At 42.6% G+C, this 18,770-nt stretch overlaps 2 protein-coding genes across 2 annotated transcripts in view; one reads left to right on the top strand and one right to left on the bottom strand.

The window, feature by feature from the left end:
* Positions 1–8,735, top strand: part of GSAP (gamma-secretase activating protein) — a 48,406-nt gene extending 39,671 nt beyond the window's left edge. The window contains exons 25-31 of the mRNA XM_082309086.1: positions 914–984; positions 1,552–1,646; positions 2,784–2,903; positions 3,776–3,837; positions 5,829–5,933; positions 6,086–6,179; positions 7,224–8,735. Of these exons, the coding sequence (XP_082165212.1) occupies positions 914–984; positions 1,552–1,646; positions 2,784–2,903; positions 3,776–3,837; positions 5,829–5,933; positions 6,086–6,179; positions 7,224–7,324 (648 nt within the window). The 3' untranslated portion in view covers positions 7,325–8,735. The remainder of the gene's footprint in view (positions 1–913; positions 985–1,551; positions 1,647–2,783; positions 2,904–3,775; positions 3,838–5,828; positions 5,934–6,085; positions 6,180–7,223) is intronic.
* Positions 8,736–9,028: 293 nt separating this feature from the next.
* Positions 9,029–18,770, bottom strand: part of CCDC146 (coiled-coil domain containing 146) — a gene marked incomplete at its 3' end in the record, with an annotated part of 83,304 nt that continues 73,562 nt past the window's right edge. Inside the window, 4 exon segments of the mRNA XM_082310991.1 lie at positions 9,029–9,232; positions 10,450–10,698; positions 12,116–12,253; positions 13,632–13,760. Of these exon segments, the coding sequence (XP_082167117.1) occupies positions 9,029–9,232; positions 10,450–10,698; positions 12,116–12,253; positions 13,632–13,760 (720 nt within the window).

Below are 18,770 nucleotides of genomic sequence, written 5' to 3'. Positions count from 1 at the left end.
GATTCTGGCCATCTTGGGGGGAAAAGGGGTTGTAACTTCTCATGACACCTCTCTGCAAAACAGGAGTCAGACTTGCTTCCTGAGAGTTTCCTGGGACTGATGGATTCGTGCACTTTGAGACCCAGAGATAAAAGGCGCAGAGGAAGTGTCTCGCGTCTGTTACTGAGAGATGGAAGTGGTTACACGTGACAACTGTGAGGGGCCGGCTAGAGGAAGTTATTTCAACTCTTTCATGCATGGTTTCTCTCTTTCAGCTGCAGAAGGTCCAAGTGAGAAACAGGGCTTGTGGCTTTTGTGTGCTGACAGTCTGTACTGGAGGTCAGCCTGGGAGCGCAAAGAAGCAACAATGTGGGCCAAGAGATTGTTCTGCTTCACTACAGACAAAAAGGAAACTCGATGGAGGAGGAGATGCATTTGCTTTCTTGTCTTTCCTCCTTGACAGGACTAGATTTGTGATTTCTCCTGCTGGCTTTTTTCAGCAAACTGAGTATTCCACTGTCTTCAGCATCATCCAGTTTTGTCTGGGCCATAGGGATCTTTTTTGCCAAGTGCTCAGCCACTTGGACACGCAGTTTTTACTTCCATGGCAAACAGATCTTTGAGAATCTGATGCAAGAGTGTGAGATCAGCTGATCCCCAAGAAGCATGATGTGTTAAGATGCTGAATGTTTTGCACAATGCTTTGATGAGCTGGAATCACTTCTGGAATAGGGCAATTCAGTTACAATTCAAATTGTAATCAATTTTACATTTTAAGCCCCTAGGAAAGAAAAGTCTAAGACTAAATACTGAAGACTTAGTAGGAGTCTCATGATAAGTTTATAACATGAACTGGTGTGTGAAATGAATGAAGGTCAAGGGCCTGTTGGACACAAGCTCCTAGAAACATGCAATCTTTTCTTTTTTGTTTTAGCTGAATCTGGTACATCGAATAATGAAAGAAGTTTGGAGGAGATACCAGCTTCATTCCTGCATCTTCTGCTTGTGAGCAAGTTTGCAGCCTACCTTTTAAAATATGGGCGTAATAATTTTGGTCTTCAGCAATACTACTCGCTTGAACCGTCAGTGCTTACTCTACTGAGAATGTCAATATGAGTGTCATGTACTCTTTTTAATGGTCCTGCTGGCCCTCTCTAAGCCAACGTGACTATTAACCATATAGGCAGCTTTACAGCTGGAGTTCAAAGGTGCTGAGTTCACAGTGGTCTCAAGCTGGGTAGTGGGTGTTGAACACCTGTAAAAGCCAGGTCGCTTATACCAGCGCTCAGAATATTTCACCTGTTGCTGTTGATACCAGGTACTGCTGAGAGACTTGTAAATATGCAGTAGTGGGGGAAGGAGGAAGGGGACACCACAGAGACATTGTGTGTCAACATTTAGGTGAACAGCTAATGCTGTAGGGTGACAGACACCTAAGCAAACAAGATAGCATCCCACGGCAGTTCACCCAAAATGCATGCATTTAGCGCACATGCAGTACAAGTTGACCGTATCTCCAGGAGGGTGGGGGCATCTCAGGTTCCTAATATGCTGCTACTTTGTTAAATACAGCGATGAGAGAGGAAGTACGGGAGAGTTTGCAGTGTTCCACATCATGAGTCGGATTCTGGAAGCTGCAAATGGCATGTGCATGCCTTTACCTCCTGGTAAGTCCTATGTTTTGCTGTTTTTATCGTAAGTGAGGAGAGCAATGCTATGAATTCCTCCCAGAAGAGCACTAGTTGCAGCACATGTGTCAAGTTAGCTTTGGCAGTATTGAAATCTATTCAAGACAGTTACAGAGGGGAAGACCCTCCATAAACACGTGCAAGTGAAATGAAACAAAACTGAATAGTTACTACAAATATAGACAACAAATCAGAGGTTTAGTTCTCTGTTTTCAACTTCCAGTGGAACGTTTGGGCACAGTCTTAGCTTAGAACTAAGATTTAGACTCCTTTCATTTATATATTTTTCTTAGCCCGATTTTAGTATCATGGGCTACAAGGGAAAATCCTATCCTGCAGCAAAAAAAAAAAAGTTTTTTCTCATGCTGTTGCCCTGCTAATATTTTTCAGTTTTATCCTGAAAGGATTACTTCCAGCCCTGATGGAAGAGCTGATCTCAATAGTAGACTTTATAGGGCTCCTCATAATTGCTTAGAGTCTTTTCAAAGCACGTGCTTATTTTTGTTAGGAAAAGACTTCTGAAATTCTTAGTGCTTTCTGATTCTGTTTGAATCTTTCTCGTTTGTATTTCCTGATCTGTCTTCAGTCTTTGAAACTGTTTTTGGTATGAGGTTGTCCCTCAGACTTACGCTGTGTGGGCGCAAATGCTGCCACGTAACGGCATCACGTGGTGCCAGGCCATCATCTGGCTGGTGTTAAGTGAGAAACTGCAGTCCTAACGCTGCCTGTGGGAATGTGTGGGTGGCAGCCACATGCTGAGCGTGGTGAGGCCTCAGTTTTTGATTAATTGGGAGGAAAGAGGGAGATAAAAGACAAATTAATAGCACAATTCAGATATAAGGCAACAGCTTGGAGATGTTTAATGACTGTGTATGACTGTAATGCCTGTTTTCAGTCCCCGTGGCTTTCCTCTTTCTGACAGGATTGTACTTGAGAGGACTTAAAGAATGCCTAAGTAAGACTACATGACTTTTGATAAACTGATTTCCTCACCAACTAGAAACAGTCAGAAGTTAAGGAGAGTGTTGGCTTTAGCTAGAGTAATGCCAGTGTCCAATACAGACTTAGAAAAAAACATATATTGTTGTACCAAAGAAGTTTGTTTCTCTTTCACAGGTTTTCACACTCTGCACTTGGGGCTTGGTGTTCGATGTCTCCCTCTGCACACCCTCCTGCACTATATTGATAATGGAGTCTTGCATTTGACAGAAACGTGTGTCAGGAAACTGCTGAAAGGTACAGCGAGTTTCATGTGTTTCACTTGTTACCAGCCAGCTAATTGGGAGCAACGTCCTTTCAGCTGGTCAAACTCAGACACAGGATTTACTGCCCAGGAGACTCAGTTCTTCTTCCAGAGTGCTTTTTACGGTGACGGCTGTAGCTGATGGTGTTGCCCAGCTGAAAGGAGAAAAATAGGGCTCAGACTGTATGATTGAGCCTATCATAGTAGGCAAAGAAATATCTGTTTGGGAAGAATTCGAGTTTATAATTTTTCTGCTTGGGACTTCTTAGAAAAGTGAATACTAAAGATCATCATAGAATTTGTTGGGGGATTTCTGTGACTCTATGAAAGTGCACACCTATGTGTACGGAAGTTACTCTGCTATCCAGTCCTCAGCTTTTGCTTTAATTATGTTTGGAACAAGATAATCCTAGTGCTGGGATTGGCAAATGGCTAGAAACTCAGTGCTAGGAAGTAAAAATTCAACATAAGTAAACAAAAGCCTACCTGACCCAGCATCCCAATATTTGGAGCAAATATTGAGGTTGTGAATGTCTTATAAATATATCATAAGGTTACCTAAAGGTGGGAGTTAGGGTTATGGGGAGTTCTACTTAGTCAAAACATGTTTGAATTATTGTATAAATTGTTATATAAAATGGTGAAGTTAGTACAAATATACAGAAAATATTTATATAAACAGTATAAACATAACTAACACTCCTAATAGCCCTTATTTAGAATTAAAATTTTCATTTCATTACAGAGATGATATTTATTCAGAATGTCTTATGTGAAAGTTGAAAGTTTTAGTTATGTGGTTCCCACTAACGGTGGTGGGTTTTTTTGGTTTTGTGTTTTGTTTTGTTTTTTTTTTTTCTTGTAGATCTGGATGACACTGAGAAGAATGAAAAGCTGAAGTTCAGTATTGTCATGAGGCTTCCCGAGGTAACTAATAACCATGGATGTCTTTTCCTGGATTTTGGAATCAATAGGAAATTCCTCCCTGTGCATAGGATCAAGCCAGTGGGAGACTTAGCTGTGATTCAAATAGGGCACAAATATAACCTGAACCTCCACAATTTCTCCATCTGCTGCTCATGACCTGTAGGGTACCCTGACGACTGAAATTACAGACTTGTCCGCAGTGTTTTAGAGTGTCTTCAGTACCCTGCAGCGATCAAATAGACAACGCTGACACTGTTCTGTTGAGTACTCATCTGCATAAAGCAATAATGGTTTTATGGTTTAAATGATGGTTTAAAGAGAATTTATTTGTGTGTGTGTGTGTTTTATAGCATTCACAAACGCCTTTCTCACTTATGACCTCTGCATTTGGTTTTATTCATTTTATCAAATTTGTTCAAAAGCTGGTACGGTAAAAGCTGTAAAATCTGATCATACCACAACTCTGTGGTGGGGACTGAATTACAAGATCTTCCCGTCTGTGAAATCTCCCAGCCTCGCCCGTTGGTAAGGTGATTCGTTTAGCCACGTGCTGGAACCAATTGCTGATGCTCCTTTAAAAGGTCCGACAGAATGGGAGATTGACTTCTCCTTTTCCTCTTTTGTTCTTGGTGCACACCACAGCACTGCAGAGGAAGCACAACATCTCCATGAGCAGAGGAGAAGAGGGATCTCCCCCTCGGGGATTGCCTTGCTGTAGAACAGGCTTTTCTCAACATAAGTTGCTTATTGTTTGCTCATTATGGGCTGTTACGTATAATTCAAATGGCCAGAAGTGCCGCTTTGGCCCTCTAACAAGGGCTTCTTTATTTGGCAGCAGTTCTGAGAAGGGGTAGGGAAGGAGAACGCCACAGGACGTTCTTTGTCCTCCGACTCTTGTTTTGGGCATGGTTGGTGAGCCGGGGTCAGCGCGGGGCCTCTGAGCTGTCAGCCCCGAGCCTGGTGGGTGGGGAACACCATTCCGACCGCGCTTGGACGCGAGGGGCTGAGCTGCGAGTGCTCTGGGGGACACGTACCGCTAGTTACGCACAGTAGACTCAGTGCCTTATTGTATCTATTTACAGCTTTGGGAAAAAATGCAGAGAATAGTTTGTTCGCCAAAAAGGACACTTTGGGGTGACTCGGACTATTTTGAGCAGGTTACATTCACTAGATGACTTCAGTTGCATCAGAAGCAAGTATTTAAGCGCCATTGAAACTGTCCAGCATTTCCTAAATGAACTCTTTCAGTAGTCTGTATTGCAATACCACTGAAAGCGTGGGGGGGGGGAAGATCTAGATAGGGAAAACAGCAGAAGGTGGAGCTAATTTCACAGTGTGTTCTTATTTGTTTGCTTACTAGTTAGGATTGGAAGCTTTTGGACATCTAGGTTTGAATCTCTCTTGCCTTTGGGAATGTGAATCAATGTTCTCAATTCCCAGGACAGTGTCCTAAATAATGGGATGCAAACTGCGTTCCCGGTCTCTCTCCTTGTCGGCATTCTGCTTTTGTAATGTTCCTTAGACTGAGCCTGAGAGAAGCCCTGTTCTGAACGGAGCATTGAGGAATGGGGCATCGGTGTTATTCTTTGGAAGAAGAATGGGTCTAAACCAAAGAGTCACAGTGAAGGATAAACAGTCATTTTACGCCTCAGTTAATATTTAAGTACACGTGCAAAGTGGGGCAGAGGTAACGGGACAGATGGATGGATAGAAACTTACTGAGTAGCTCAGTGGGTGCTGAGTGGCAAGGTTTTGATTGTTTCCCATGTTTTGGGAGCGTATTGTAATCTCTTAGTTACTGGCTATGAAAGGAAGGCTCTGTAGCTAAAAATGATGACATCTTAGCTTCTGTCATCAGTGCGTGAAAGGAAAGCAGTCTGTGTTACAGCCTGGATTTTGTTTCCCTTTTTTTCCTCCTTTTCCACATCCGAAGTTTCCACTGTCCTGTGTTTATGTTCTCAGGTTTTTGGGTTTTGTTTTTTGCTTACTAGGCTCTTGGTCAAAAGGTCCGCCAGTTTTGGAATCATCCAATAAATACTAATTTCATTGCACGGAAATACGTGAAACTTTTGCTTGAGAAGCTGGGGAACAGGCAGGTAAGAGCAAGTAGGCCTTTTTTTTTTTTTATCTTTTGCTTTGACAGTGTTGAGATTCCTGACCTTTCTGTAGGCCATAACACACTAAAGGTAACACTGAAACTTGGCACTGTGTGACTTTGTGAACTAACCTGAAGTGTTCTCCCTTGCAGTGTAGCAGGCCTATCCCTGAGAGACCCTCAGTCCCCGTAGAGTTTTTGCCACTTAACTACCTGACTAATATGCTGGCAGAGATAGAGAATCAAGGTAATGTTAATTCTGTACTTCGGAAGACCAGTAGTTGTTGCCTTTTGGTGCTCACACTCAGCTGTATCCTGACTATGTTGATATAACGGAGTTCTAAAACTCCGGTGATGTCTGAACATGTAGGTTTTGGTCATCTTTCTACTGATGGGAATTGTCAGGGGGCTTCTTCACTGCTTCTCCTTTCATCCCAGTCCTCTGTGTGTTGAATCCAGTTGGCAAACTTGCATTTTTCAGCACATGCAGTGAACCGTGGTTCATGTACAGCGTGGTGGTTGCTGTTATTCTGTGTTCAAATGGGGAGAAGGGCTTGTTCCTTATTTATACAGTATGGTGGCTAAGAGGCAACCAAAATCAGATCTTCCACCTCAGAAAAGAGTACCCAGATCACTAGGTTAGGAGGTGCTCTGAGGTAATGGGCATTTTTTTTTTTTTATTTCAATGCTGTTCCATTTTTTGAAATTAAATTCAAATTGGCTAGGGCACTTGCTTCTTACAGTGAACCCAAGCATCTGAAGATTTTGAATTCCACTGAAAAAGCAAGGTGCATTAAGGGAAGCATACTTTTTAGCATTACTGGCTATGCCTATGCTAATAAACAAAATACGGTCAGGATAAGGACCTGAAGGCTAAAACAGGATTGTCCGTGTGTGGATGTCATCCCATTTGGGGAGGAAAAGGAGTTAAACCATATACAAACCTATGAGAATGTGCCCTGGTACATTTTATGTGCTGGCACAAACATAGCCACTGTGCTTAAACCTTGTTTTGGATCTCCAGTGTAGAATTAGTATGGAAATCCCTAGCGGCCTCCAGAGGTGGTCTGTCGTTTCCCTATATCCCACTAACAGGAAAGCGTCTGCCATGGGTGAGCACCCGAATGACTCCACTGAAAGCTGTAGGTATTTTGTGTAAATGGAAACACAGTTCCATCTGTTGCCTTGTCTTTCGGTATTGGAGGTGAAGATGTTTAACAGGCTGCAGGACTGAGTGTCTGAGAACACTTAGGATTTTGTAAATGCTGACTTTCTCACAATGTTCTTCTAGGTGTGCATCCATATGAAAAACAAGATCATGTTAACGTAAGACTTGTAGAGGAAACAGCACTCAAACACACTATGACACTTTTGGGCCTCAAATATTCCTGAAATACCATGCTGTTGAAGACAGCTGACTGCGGTACTCCTACGTAAACGTACTCACACAGAAGTGTGCAACCAACTTTTTTTGTGTTTGTTTTAAACTTAAATGTCATGTCGTTTGCCAAATAATCTGCAGTTTTGTGTAGCCACCATTACTGACATAAGCTACTCAAAATGTCATTTGGTGCAACGTATTAAGGCTGAAATCACTGACTTCTAGATAAATCCTAGAGAAATTCATCTGACAGAACCCCAGGTTTCCAATGAAAGATATCTGTGGTTTCACTGTCTCATGGTGAAGTGGTCAAATAAGTGGAACTACAGCGGGCATCAAAACACGCTGTGAAAATTGGTATTCATGTCAATTATTTTAACAAGGTAGACAATCCTGAAAAAGGTAGTCCAGTTGTATTGTACAGTAACAAGAAATGGGTAACTGTTTAGTCATTTGGATTAATAAAATGATTTCTTGGTGTGTTTATGTAAAATAGGTAAGAATAACAAACGATGACTCAGTCTCTGCATATAATGCGTATTCATTCCTTGTGGAGGCCACCTGTTACCTTACAGTACTGCTGCCGTTGGAGTCGGATTCTAATATATTCAGTTTTGTAATTAGTGCAAAATACAATCTTCTTAAAGTGCATGTGGCAAGGGTTTGGTTTGTTTTCTTTAAGATACATATAATATATTGTAAGCAATGCAGGATAAGGAAAAAGTTCTTTAGAAATTTACCTTAATGGTGACTTGGACAGAGTTTGTTTTAATTCTTTCCTTACAACTTTTAGTGTTACACTTCAAACCTCAGCTTCAGAAAGAAATGATGGAGGTTGTTTTTCCTTAATTTTCAACTTTTATTTATCAGTGTTGTTGTGTTTTTTTTAAGTTCTGAACTGTGATGTTAATTTAAAAAAGTAATAGTGGTTTGCTATGCAGAGAAGATCTTAAGTTCTGACACGTAGGATTTCTGCAGTCTTTATTGGATTTAAAAACAACTCTGTCAAAGTTTCAGGCTATTAAACTGGTGGAACTCATTGACAATCTGATAGATTTGGGAGTTTTTCAATAGCGACCTCCGATATTCTGTCTGAGCAGTTTCCACTGATGCTTGCTGTTCCTAACCAGTGAAATAAAAAAAAATCCAGTTCTCAGGAGCGACTCGGCAAGCTCGTGGTCGTTCCCTCGTCACTGCCATCGGTGGAGCAAGAGTTGTGGCGTTCTCAGTAAGTGCATAGAGGGAAGGAATATTTTTCTCAATATAATTAAAATTTGCCTGGCAAGCATCCACTCCAATCCCAGGCTGCAGAAAGCCGTGTTGGTGTACTTGTGTAAGCGGTGGGAACTTCGTGTTAGATGAATAACAAGAGAAGATTTTCTAGCCTTTTCTTTTTAATGAAATGTATTATAAGATATAATCAGATGCAATAAAACTTCACCTGGAAAAAAAATAAGCGTAGTATGGTGATCACTCATTTTTCTTAACATTTTAAAATACTGCACTGCATTTGGGATACCGGGCTCCTCCTAGCCAGGAGAAGGGAACCTGTGTCACTGACTATTGAGCCGCGCTTCTGGCATTAACTACTACTTTGTTTTCAGTATGGAATTTGGCTAAACACTAAGGGACGTTCCTTCAGCGCAGTGTAAATGTTATTGACCCTTGAGATTCAGCAACCGGTAACGGCCTCTCCTGCTTTAGGTGCTGTCTGTTCAGATTTCAATTGGCTTTACAAGGGGTTTTCTGAAATGTCGCATATTTGAGCCAGGTTCGCTTGGTTTGAAAGGAGCCAGAGCGCCGTAGGGCCGCGGCAACGGGAGGCTGTATTCAGCGTCTGGGACGTAGGCGGCTGGGCGCTGTTCAGCTGTCGTGCGGACACAGCCGGGCACCGCAGCTTGTTCCTCTTCTGCAGCACGCTGTGAAAGAAACGCATTTTGATCACATAGTGATTACACGCTTTAAAACTCTGGCACTCTCCTGAGCCGAGGTACAGAATGCCTAACAAAGGAAACGCCGTTAGTCTAATCCTTAGTGAATCAGGAAACCCAGAGGGGTATTAAGTGTTCATTGAAAGGAAAGTGTGAGTTATTGACCATGTAGATGTGACTTTGTCCTTTTAAACAGTATACAGTTTGAGCCTGTAACGGTTTTGTTATAAAAATTGTAATGAGCGTGCACAGAACATCTCAGGAATGGGATAGTTGTTCTGACGCTTCAGAACGTGGCTGTATTTGCGCTGACAGCAGCTGTCCCTGAATACAGTTACTGCTGTGAGCTTGTGTCCACAGCACTGAAAGGAAACGGAGTCATAGCATGAGGACAAGTGGCAGTGACACACACGTTTCTTATTCTAAACCAGTTTTACTGCAGCACTTCTGCGTGACTTCAAGTTCTGTAAGTGTATGCACAGTGTATTCCTCTCCCAGCCCTCTGTGCCTTTCAGAGTCCCTTGCAGTGATCAACTAAAGCATTCATGTAGCAGAGCTAATTTCCCATCAGCAGGAGTCCCCTCGGTATACGCATCGCATTTTCATACTGCTCGCTCTTCTCTGGGCGCTCTCTGCTCAGGGGTCGCTGGTGGTCTCAGCTAAGGAGGCACGGCATCCAGCAGGGCAGAATTTGGAGCAGTACTTGGTATGCTGCCCTGCCTGCCCTCGGTGTCTTGCCCAGCAACGCCATTTCATGCTACTTCTGCTCTGATGTTCACTGCATCTGGTGTGTAGAAAACTCTCAACTAATTTTTCCTGAACCCCACGCCCCACCTTTTGCAGCTTTACCCTGAAATCAAATGGAAAGCAATACTCCGCCGATGGCTATCGTCTCACCCATCATCCCAAAGCATGGTCACACAAATTAATAATTGAAGGTAAGTCTTCCTTTCAGTGTAACGTGTTCTCTGCTGAAGATCCAATGCCCAGGTCTAAGTGCTGTGCCAGACTGCAGTTAAAGCTCCACAAACCCACCGCGCGCCGCCTTGGTAGTGGTCTCTGCACCGTCATCTCCACTGACTCCTGGAGCTCCGTGCCTGGCAGCGAAGAGCTGCGCAGCGAGCCGGCACGGCTCTGTCGGAACAAGCTGGAGCAGTGGAAAGACGGGGCTGAAGGTCTCATTGCAATGTATGGCAAAAACTTACCTTAGCTCTGGCCTCAGCTGCTTCTTTTTGCATCTTCTCATTGTGTAATATCTTCAACCATTCGTTTTCTGTTTCTTTGGGAGGGGGAAGGCCTTGATCTATCCTTGATGAGACAGTCATCAAAAATTGTTCCTTGTCTCGCATTTCCTGCTGGAGTCTGATGGCAAGTGCTTGCTTCATGGATAGCTCTGCAACGAGAGCCATCATCTTCTGGGTTCTGTCCTTTATCTTCTTCTGCAGTTCGTTTGTCTGGAGTGAGTAACAATTGCATTTTAGTTAGGGCTTCCCTTTAGACACTGGCTGGGCGTGATGCTTTGGTGAGTGTTGGGTATGTGAAAACAAGTCCAGCTTGACTCGGTTTTAAAAAATAGTTCTATACTTGAAAACGACTTAATGAAACGGGACGTGTGCTTCTGGGTGCGCTGGGAACCACAGAAACTTCCATAGCAAGTCACATCTAATCCCATCCAAGAGAGAGGAAAGCAAGTTTGCATTCATCTCCTGCCCTTTGCAGCTGACTAGCAGAACTCCCGCCGCCCTCAAAGGCAGGTATTAAACCCGCATTCCCAGTGATCTTGTGCACAATTAACACAATTAACTTTGGAATAAAGATGTTACAAGCCCAATCCTTACAAGATAATGGAGTGATAATGCGGGCACGGCACGGCGGGGCTGCGGAGTGTGAAGTTATCCTTGGCAGGGGGACGAACAGAAAAGGAACGGGACAGGAATCCTTGAGTCTGCTGGGGATGATTTAAACAAAAAACCCCAACAAAACTCAAATGCTTGTTTTTTTAAGTGACTAACAGGGAATGGGGACAGTCAGAGCACTTGAATGTAACATTAGGCACACTGCCATTTTTACAGTAGTTTATTAGCCCATGGCCATGATTTCACAAACCCAAATAACAGCCATGTTATTTCTCTGTGAAAAATTAAAGATTTACTATAAAGCTGTGTTTTGTTTTAAGCCTTTCTGAGTGCCAAACTCAACACCTAAGAAAAAAAACTCAACCTTGGCCTTGTTTTCCATTAATTACTTAGCATTTTTTTTTCTGTCTTTCACTCAGCTCTGCTTTATTTGGAGCTTTTTCATTAAGGAGGTGGGGGTGAGGGGATTTTTGCTCTCCCCCAAACAATATTACTGGCAGTTAAGGGAAATAGCTATAATTATAGAAAAGTAACTGTATTGAAAATGATATTTCTTTCCTGTGTGGTTCTCCCTACCCAAGTAACAAGCTTGGAGCCAGATATCAAGTTTATCTTTTTCTGCATTGGAAGGATATAAAACTTCCCTGGCTTTTCCCTATTTCTTTTTATCCATAACATCTTTGTTGTGGAAGGGCTGTTAAGTACACAGGCAAAAGGAGGATTCTCCCAAGTTTCTAAGCACTCACACTGAGAAATGACTAATCCTATATTTTGGTGAAAGGTACTATTCACGATGTAACTTTCAAAAAGAAAGCACACTCGCCTAACGCACTCGCTGTCTCGATATTACTGTTATTACTAAATGTCTATGATTTCTGAAGGCTAACATATGACTTGCCTATCAATATTTCCAGCCACCAGTTTTGTAATTTGCAAGTGAGTCATCTTACCTCTCGCCAAGACTTTATTTCATTTTGTATAGGCTGGCAAGCAGAGCCTGTGATGCCCTTCTTACCCTTTTAGCCAACAGCAGCGTGTCCTGCTTCCCGTTCTCTGCCGTGGCGCGGATTCTGTCCGTCAGCCGGGAAACGTGCTCGTAGAGCAAATCTGTCTCCAGCAACTTCTCCTCCTTCTGCACCAGCTCTACCTCTAGCTGCAGCGAGAAGGAGTAGACAGGGGTGTAGGTAAACAGGGGAAGGTGCAACACAAGGTGTTGCTGTGATTGCTTAGAGAGCTGCTGAAATAATGCCGGTGAACAGCCAGAAATAATCATTTCACCATCAGTTTTCTAAAATTTGGGTTGGTTGGTTGCTGTCAGCCGTACAGTTCTTCCATATCAGCCCCCCCCCAAAGGGGGCAAGAGGTTACACCGACGTTATTCCTGCCTTACTGTGATTTTCTTGAAAGCAATGGGGTTTTTTCTAGTGATTTTTTTTTTAATCTTCTAGTTCCTTGAGTCATGCTGTAATAAGAAGGTTTCAGCTTTTGCTTTAAATACCTTTACCCTCCTGCTGCTAAAAAAAAAAAAAATAAAGTATGGGCTCCAAAGACTAAGAAAGAAAGTATTGTGCAACTAAAAGGACTTTAAAATCACGAGGAGATTGAAAGAGAACATTTAAACTTGTGTCAGACTCCAAGAAACCCAGGTTTTTAATGCGCGGGTTGGTAATAGCGGGCGGTGTTGTGGCCTGCTTGGCTACACAGAGCTCCCTCCTGTCAAGGAATATGGGACATTAAAGCAAAAAGCTCAAGGAATTCAAGCAGAATTGTTCCCGGTAAATCCTTACAAACTGGATTTCGAAAGGAGGGCTTAGGCGTGTGCTGCTCCGAGCTCGCTGGTACCCTAATACCTTCACAGCCCCCCATGAATCATCCCCGAACACTAAATACACGGGGGGAGTTTTGTGCCGCTAGAAACGGGACAGATAAAAATATCTAAGAAAATATCATGGTCGGCCCGGCTGCCTCTTCCATGAAGATCCGTTCTGTGGCTCGCCGTTCAGCACGGCAACAAAGCGGTACAGCCAAAGCCTGAGGAGGATTTTGTTTGATCCTATGTCACGGACGGAGACTTTGTTAACAGGGCCTGCGGCTCAGCCCGAGCATTGCAGTGGAATAGCTAACAGCCAGTTGCAGAAGAATGACAAGTTCGTTTGCTAGCACATTATTATTTTGCATTTATTTCCCTCTGCCGCCTATTCTGTGCCTGCCCATAGCAAAGCAGGAGGGGCTGCGCTGAAGTGCCAATGATGCGAAAGGACCAGCTAGCGGAGGGTGCTGCGGAGCCAGGCACGCTGTGCGGAGCCCCTGTTTTGCTCCTGCTCGCCAGCCTCTGCTGGAAGAGGTCGAGATGCCCCACACCCAGTTGTCCTGGAAAGCAGACGCTGGGCTGGAGTTCCCATTAGCCAATCCTCATAATTATTTTAATTCCTCTTACAGAAAGTTTATTTTAAAAATAAAAAATACCATTTGCTTTTTCTAAAAGAGGTCGATCATAGTGTGAGAGCTTGTGACATGAGAAGTGATGTTACCTGCTCAATCTTTTTTAGTAGCTCAGGTGGAGATGGGTCCTTGCCTCCCAAGTCTCGCTTTCTGCTCTCATTCGCAGGGTCAGCAAAGATTTCCTCCATCCGTTTAATCCTGTCCTTGCACTGGGAATACTAGCAAACAAAAAGCCACAATGGTTATTTTTTCAGCCAAGAAGCCAAAAGCCCCGTTGTTACAACATGGCCAGAGCTGGAAGGTCTCGGTGTGGCTGACTTACACCAGGAGAACAGCACTAAAGCGGCTGGGGTGGCTGCACTGCCAGCTCCTGGGCTTGGAAGCAAGACTCCAGCCTTGCTGGGAGACGGCTGGGATGCTTGGGCAGCGTAGGACTAAGCAAAACGATACTGGTCAAATGCTGGGAAACATTTACGTACAAAACCAGAGGTGGGCGTACGTCATTCTCCTGTCCTATTGCTAACGAATGGGAATTTGAAAAAATGGTAGATTGTGTCACAGGTGGTCATCCCTATAACGCACAAACACAAAGGGATGTAGGAAGGATGCAAGTGCCTGACAGTTTGGTTGCAAGTTAAATCTGAAAGTCCTTCTTCCCACTGGTTAGCACTAAAGGTCTCATCCCTATCGGCATCCAAGTTTCCTGCGTTCCATGCATGTGTCCTGAAGTGACGCCGTGGTGACACTGAGCGATGTGGCACTCCGGGAACCCATAGAGGCAGGTGTTCCCTGACCTTTCTGATGCAAGACCTTCCCATGGAATAACACTTCCCAGAATACACCAGCTGGACACCCATGCTTTGCATAAATACTCACTGAGGGAGTGACGGGGACCGTTTCTTCACGTTTGGACTTGCAGGACTGGCCGTGGTGGGGTTTTGTGCTTTGTTTTGCACCTGGCCATCCGTCAGCACACTGTCACTCCAACCTTGATCTACTAGCACTGACATAACATAACCCAAGGAAGTCGCCATAAATGCTAACCATCAATCACAGGTGATGATATTATTAAGGAATAAGTGGTCACTGGCTCTTAAAGTTATGAACAGTCAGAAAAAAGACAAAGTAAATGTTTAGATGTTGCTACAGGGATGGGGTTGTTTACTGGAAGTTAACAAGTCATGTTTAACTGGAAAAGGGAAAACTGACAGATCTTCTGGGGTGATAATGGAACATTACCAGAACGCTTGTATTTTAAACACTTCTTTTTATGGTAAAAAAGCATCATGCAGCTCGTTCTTGTACACTTTGTCTGAGAGCAGGCAAAGTAAAAACCTTAAGGAACTGTAATGAACAATTTCCTTGTCAAATCGTGATTCGGTTTAAAATGAATGCCACTCAGTGCATAACTACTTTCAGGGGTACTGAAAAGTGTATTTATTTTAATTATAAACAACTAAAACTCAAGCCCAATAATACACAGAGTGGAAGAAAGTAAGAGCAGGCCCAGCACAAACAAGAGGATGCAGCTATGCTTCCAGCGACGTTTCATATCTGGGGCCAAATTTCTCAACCACTAACTCAGGTGAAAATGCCTTGTTGGAGGCAGTGGTACCTTAAGGAGATTAGGGACAGCTCACCAAGTAAAATTTTGCAGGATTGAATCGTTACTTTAGAGAAGAAGGACTTGCAGAATAAACACTGTCCAAACCAGAAAAATCCATAAAAATTTTCATGTTAAATACTTGACTTTTATATGCAGTATGAATTGGGAGTGATTAGATGCAGGCTAATCTAAAAGTATGGAAAACAGAGCACATTTAGAAATAACCACACTATTGTGTGTTTGCTGAAGCGATGTGACTATAGGCATCTTTATTTTCTCCTAATTTGCAGTGTTTATCTAAGTTCTACAAGATTCTAAGCCTTAAAACCAAGAAAGACCCTTCTTTCTTGGAGCGGATTTGACACAGGGGGTAGGAAGAGGCTCTACAAGAGAGGCTTTTCTACGTTTGGTTGTAAACAGTCAGGAGGGAGTGCGGAAGGACGAACAGCCGAGAGGGAACACACGCCTAGGTAAAGGGACTGGTCTGAAAAAGTGGAGGTCTGCTGCTTAGTTTGGAAATTTCAGAGAAGGTAGGTGAGGTATGTAGAGCACTAGAAAAAGGCGAATATTATACCTATTTTTAAAAATGAGGGGAAAAGGAGCTATGGAACTATAGATAACTTATCTTCACTTTCTGAAGAATAAATCTGGAACAAATCATTAAGCCTTCTTTGTAGGTAGCTAGAAAAGAAAGAGAGTATGAATAACAGCCAACACAGGTGTGTTGAGTAATGCCAAACCAGCCCAATTTCCTGCTATGATAATTTAACATTTGTGTGGATGACAAATAGTAGGTATCATACATACTGACTTTTGCATGGCTTTGATATTGTTTCATATGACATTCTCATAAATGAGCTAAGGAAACATAGAGTCTTGATGAAAATACAAGGTAAGTACTACATCAGTAGAATGAGGTTAAGCTCAGAGAGACTGCAAATACTCTGTGGAGGAGAAGATTCAAATTCAAAATTACCTCGATCGGAAAATAGGTCTGAAGAAAAGAAATAATATTAAATAACAAATGCAAGGTGCTACATGTGGGCAGGGAAAACTACCTGTACAAATACACAATCAAGGTCAACTGATTAGATACCCTTTTTTTAAAAAAGTGTCTGGTTGTTATATACATTTACATGAAGATGAATCAATGCGTCATGTTGCAAGAAAGGCTACCATTGTACCTGGACACATAAGCAGGAACGTAACCTGCAATGAATCCTTTCACTCTCAGCCACTGATATTAGGCACTGCACCTCAAGAAAAATAAAGACCAAGTTGCCAAAAATAAAAGAAATAATAGAAAAAAAGAATGATCTAAGAAAAATCCATAAGGGCTGAATGAAAGAACAGGGTTGCGTAGCCCAGCAAAAGGATGGGAGAGGAACACGATTAACTGTCTTCAATGAAATGCTGCAGTGAGGAAGAGAATGATCCGTTTGTCATGTCCTTGGTGGACAGAATACAAATCAATGGGCCTACACTGCAGCAAGAAATATCCAGGCTGATGGTTAAGAAAATCTTTCCACTGTTTAAGAAGCACTGGGGTAGCTTGCTGGGGAAACTGGAGTTTCCCAGTGGCAGTTTGAAAGCACAGCTTAGCCCTCTCAGGAATGACGGGCAGTCTGATGCTGGAGTAGGAGCAGGATTGCCTAGAGAAACTCTTTACCTCTCTACTAGCCCCATTTTTCTATGACCACGATGATATAGTCTGGAGATTGTCATGGGGTTATATTAAAACCTGGATAAATATCGATGCCAAATGCCTCAACGAAACTGTTAGTCCCTGTTAGTTAGTTGAACTCCGAGGCATGAAAGTCCCATCTACAGTGTCTTGACAGCTCAGCAGGTCTATGTGTTGGACTAATTAATGATTAATGCTAAGTATTTCTCATTGATGCATGAAGGCAGATTAGTTTTCATGGGTCATTTCAGTCAGCAGGAACAGTCCCCTGATGTGCAGTCCCAATTAAAAGTTACGAAGTTTTATGCCCAGAGAAAACCACCTTAGAATCTCACCAGGTATTTTTTGTGTCAGATAAAGGAATTGCAGGAGTACAGGAGACCCAGGTGAAATTTTTGTTCTTCCTGAATTGGCACACAGCCCTGACCTGTGCTTTTCCCCTTCCCAATGGGTACCACAGCCACCGAGATATGGGGTCAGTTTCCACAGCCTATTGAATACAATGTACTCATTCATCCATACCAAGACATATACCTCTAACAGAAATAGATATTCCATCTCAGAACAGCTAATTTAGTGGTGATTAAAGCGTCTGTTGAGAATATGTGAGACTGACTTACATTCAAACCGTGTCTCTAAATAAGTCAAAAGATCTGAGTCAAATGCAAACAAACAACAAATATGAAACTTTTTCTGTCTTATCTTGTGAGACTGGATCTTGTTTTCCTTTCAGATTTCTCTATATTTTAAGTATTACCAATGACGAATATCTGTTGTTGGAAAATCATTCAACATTCAATACTAGAAAGTTTAATTCACCTGTGGAGGGAGAAAAAGGAAAAAAAGTTCTCGGGTAATGGGAAGGTTGGGAAATGCAGGATTGGAGAAAAATAGGGAATGGGAATAGGGATGGGAATAAGGTGACAAAGTCTGAAAAATACCCAAGACTTAAGGAGACAGGAAGGGTAGAAAAAAGGGAAGAATAAAATTAAAGAGGCGCAGGTACAGGATTCAGCCTGCCTAATTCAAATGAAATGTAGGAGCCTTCTGAAGCATCCTTCTTACGTGATTCAAATTTTCGTATACAATCGATGGGGAGAGGTGGGTGCCTTGAGAATAAAGACCTCCAAGAGGAATACTGTGCTCCCTAAGTAGGGTTATCAGCATCTCCCTCTGGAGGCAAAGACACTCAACTCTTTCCATTAATAAAGAGACCTTGTTCACTTATCTGGATAATTTGTTCTGTGGGCTCCTAGCACAAAGTTAAGGTTAGGCACGCTAGTTCCTACACAAGGTCACAACAGAATGAAGAAATAAAAACAAAGAGGAGAACTCAGAAACGAGATTTACAGTCTCCATTATAGGAGGTCTAAGGGCTTCTGATAGAAATCAGAGTTTCATAGTCCTGCGCTTCACTGATCCTCTCTCTGAACATTTATAATTATCTAAATTGAAAGATAGACAAATGGTAGTCAAAAAGGAGGTCCCGTTACCACCTCTTCAGATTTCAGCTTGGTGTTAGAGGTTGGTTTCATAGACAACACAAGTAATTTAGATCTGTATTCACCACATCAAGTCAAAGTCTTGTGCAAATAATCATTATTGTAAGATCCCTTGCACATAATAACTGAACAGATGCTGAGCTGGATTTCAACATGGGGCCGAATCAGTAATCGGTACAGGAATTAGCATTCTGAATATGGCAACCAACACCAGAATTCAGACTCAGGCTTACGGCTTTTATTTAAATCATGGAGATAGATAAAGCCAAACAATTTGAAACTGTTTCTCACTAGACATAATGGCTATTGGCAGTGGCAGGAAGAGTATTAATGCTAGGATGGTTGAGCATAAGGAGATGGCTGGGTTAACAACCAGTTTGAACTACGTAATATTTGGTAACCACAGTATCTAGTTACATTTTAAAGGCTGATAACT

This window comes from Platalea leucorodia (genome assembly GCF_965183815.1).
Source record: "Platalea leucorodia genome assembly, chromosome: 4".
NCBI classification, from domain to species: domain Eukaryota; kingdom Metazoa; phylum Chordata; class Aves; order Pelecaniformes; family Threskiornithidae; genus Platalea; species Platalea leucorodia.
The sequence above is the reverse complement of the archived record's forward strand: the minus strand, read 5'-3'. Positions and strand labels throughout refer to the sequence as shown.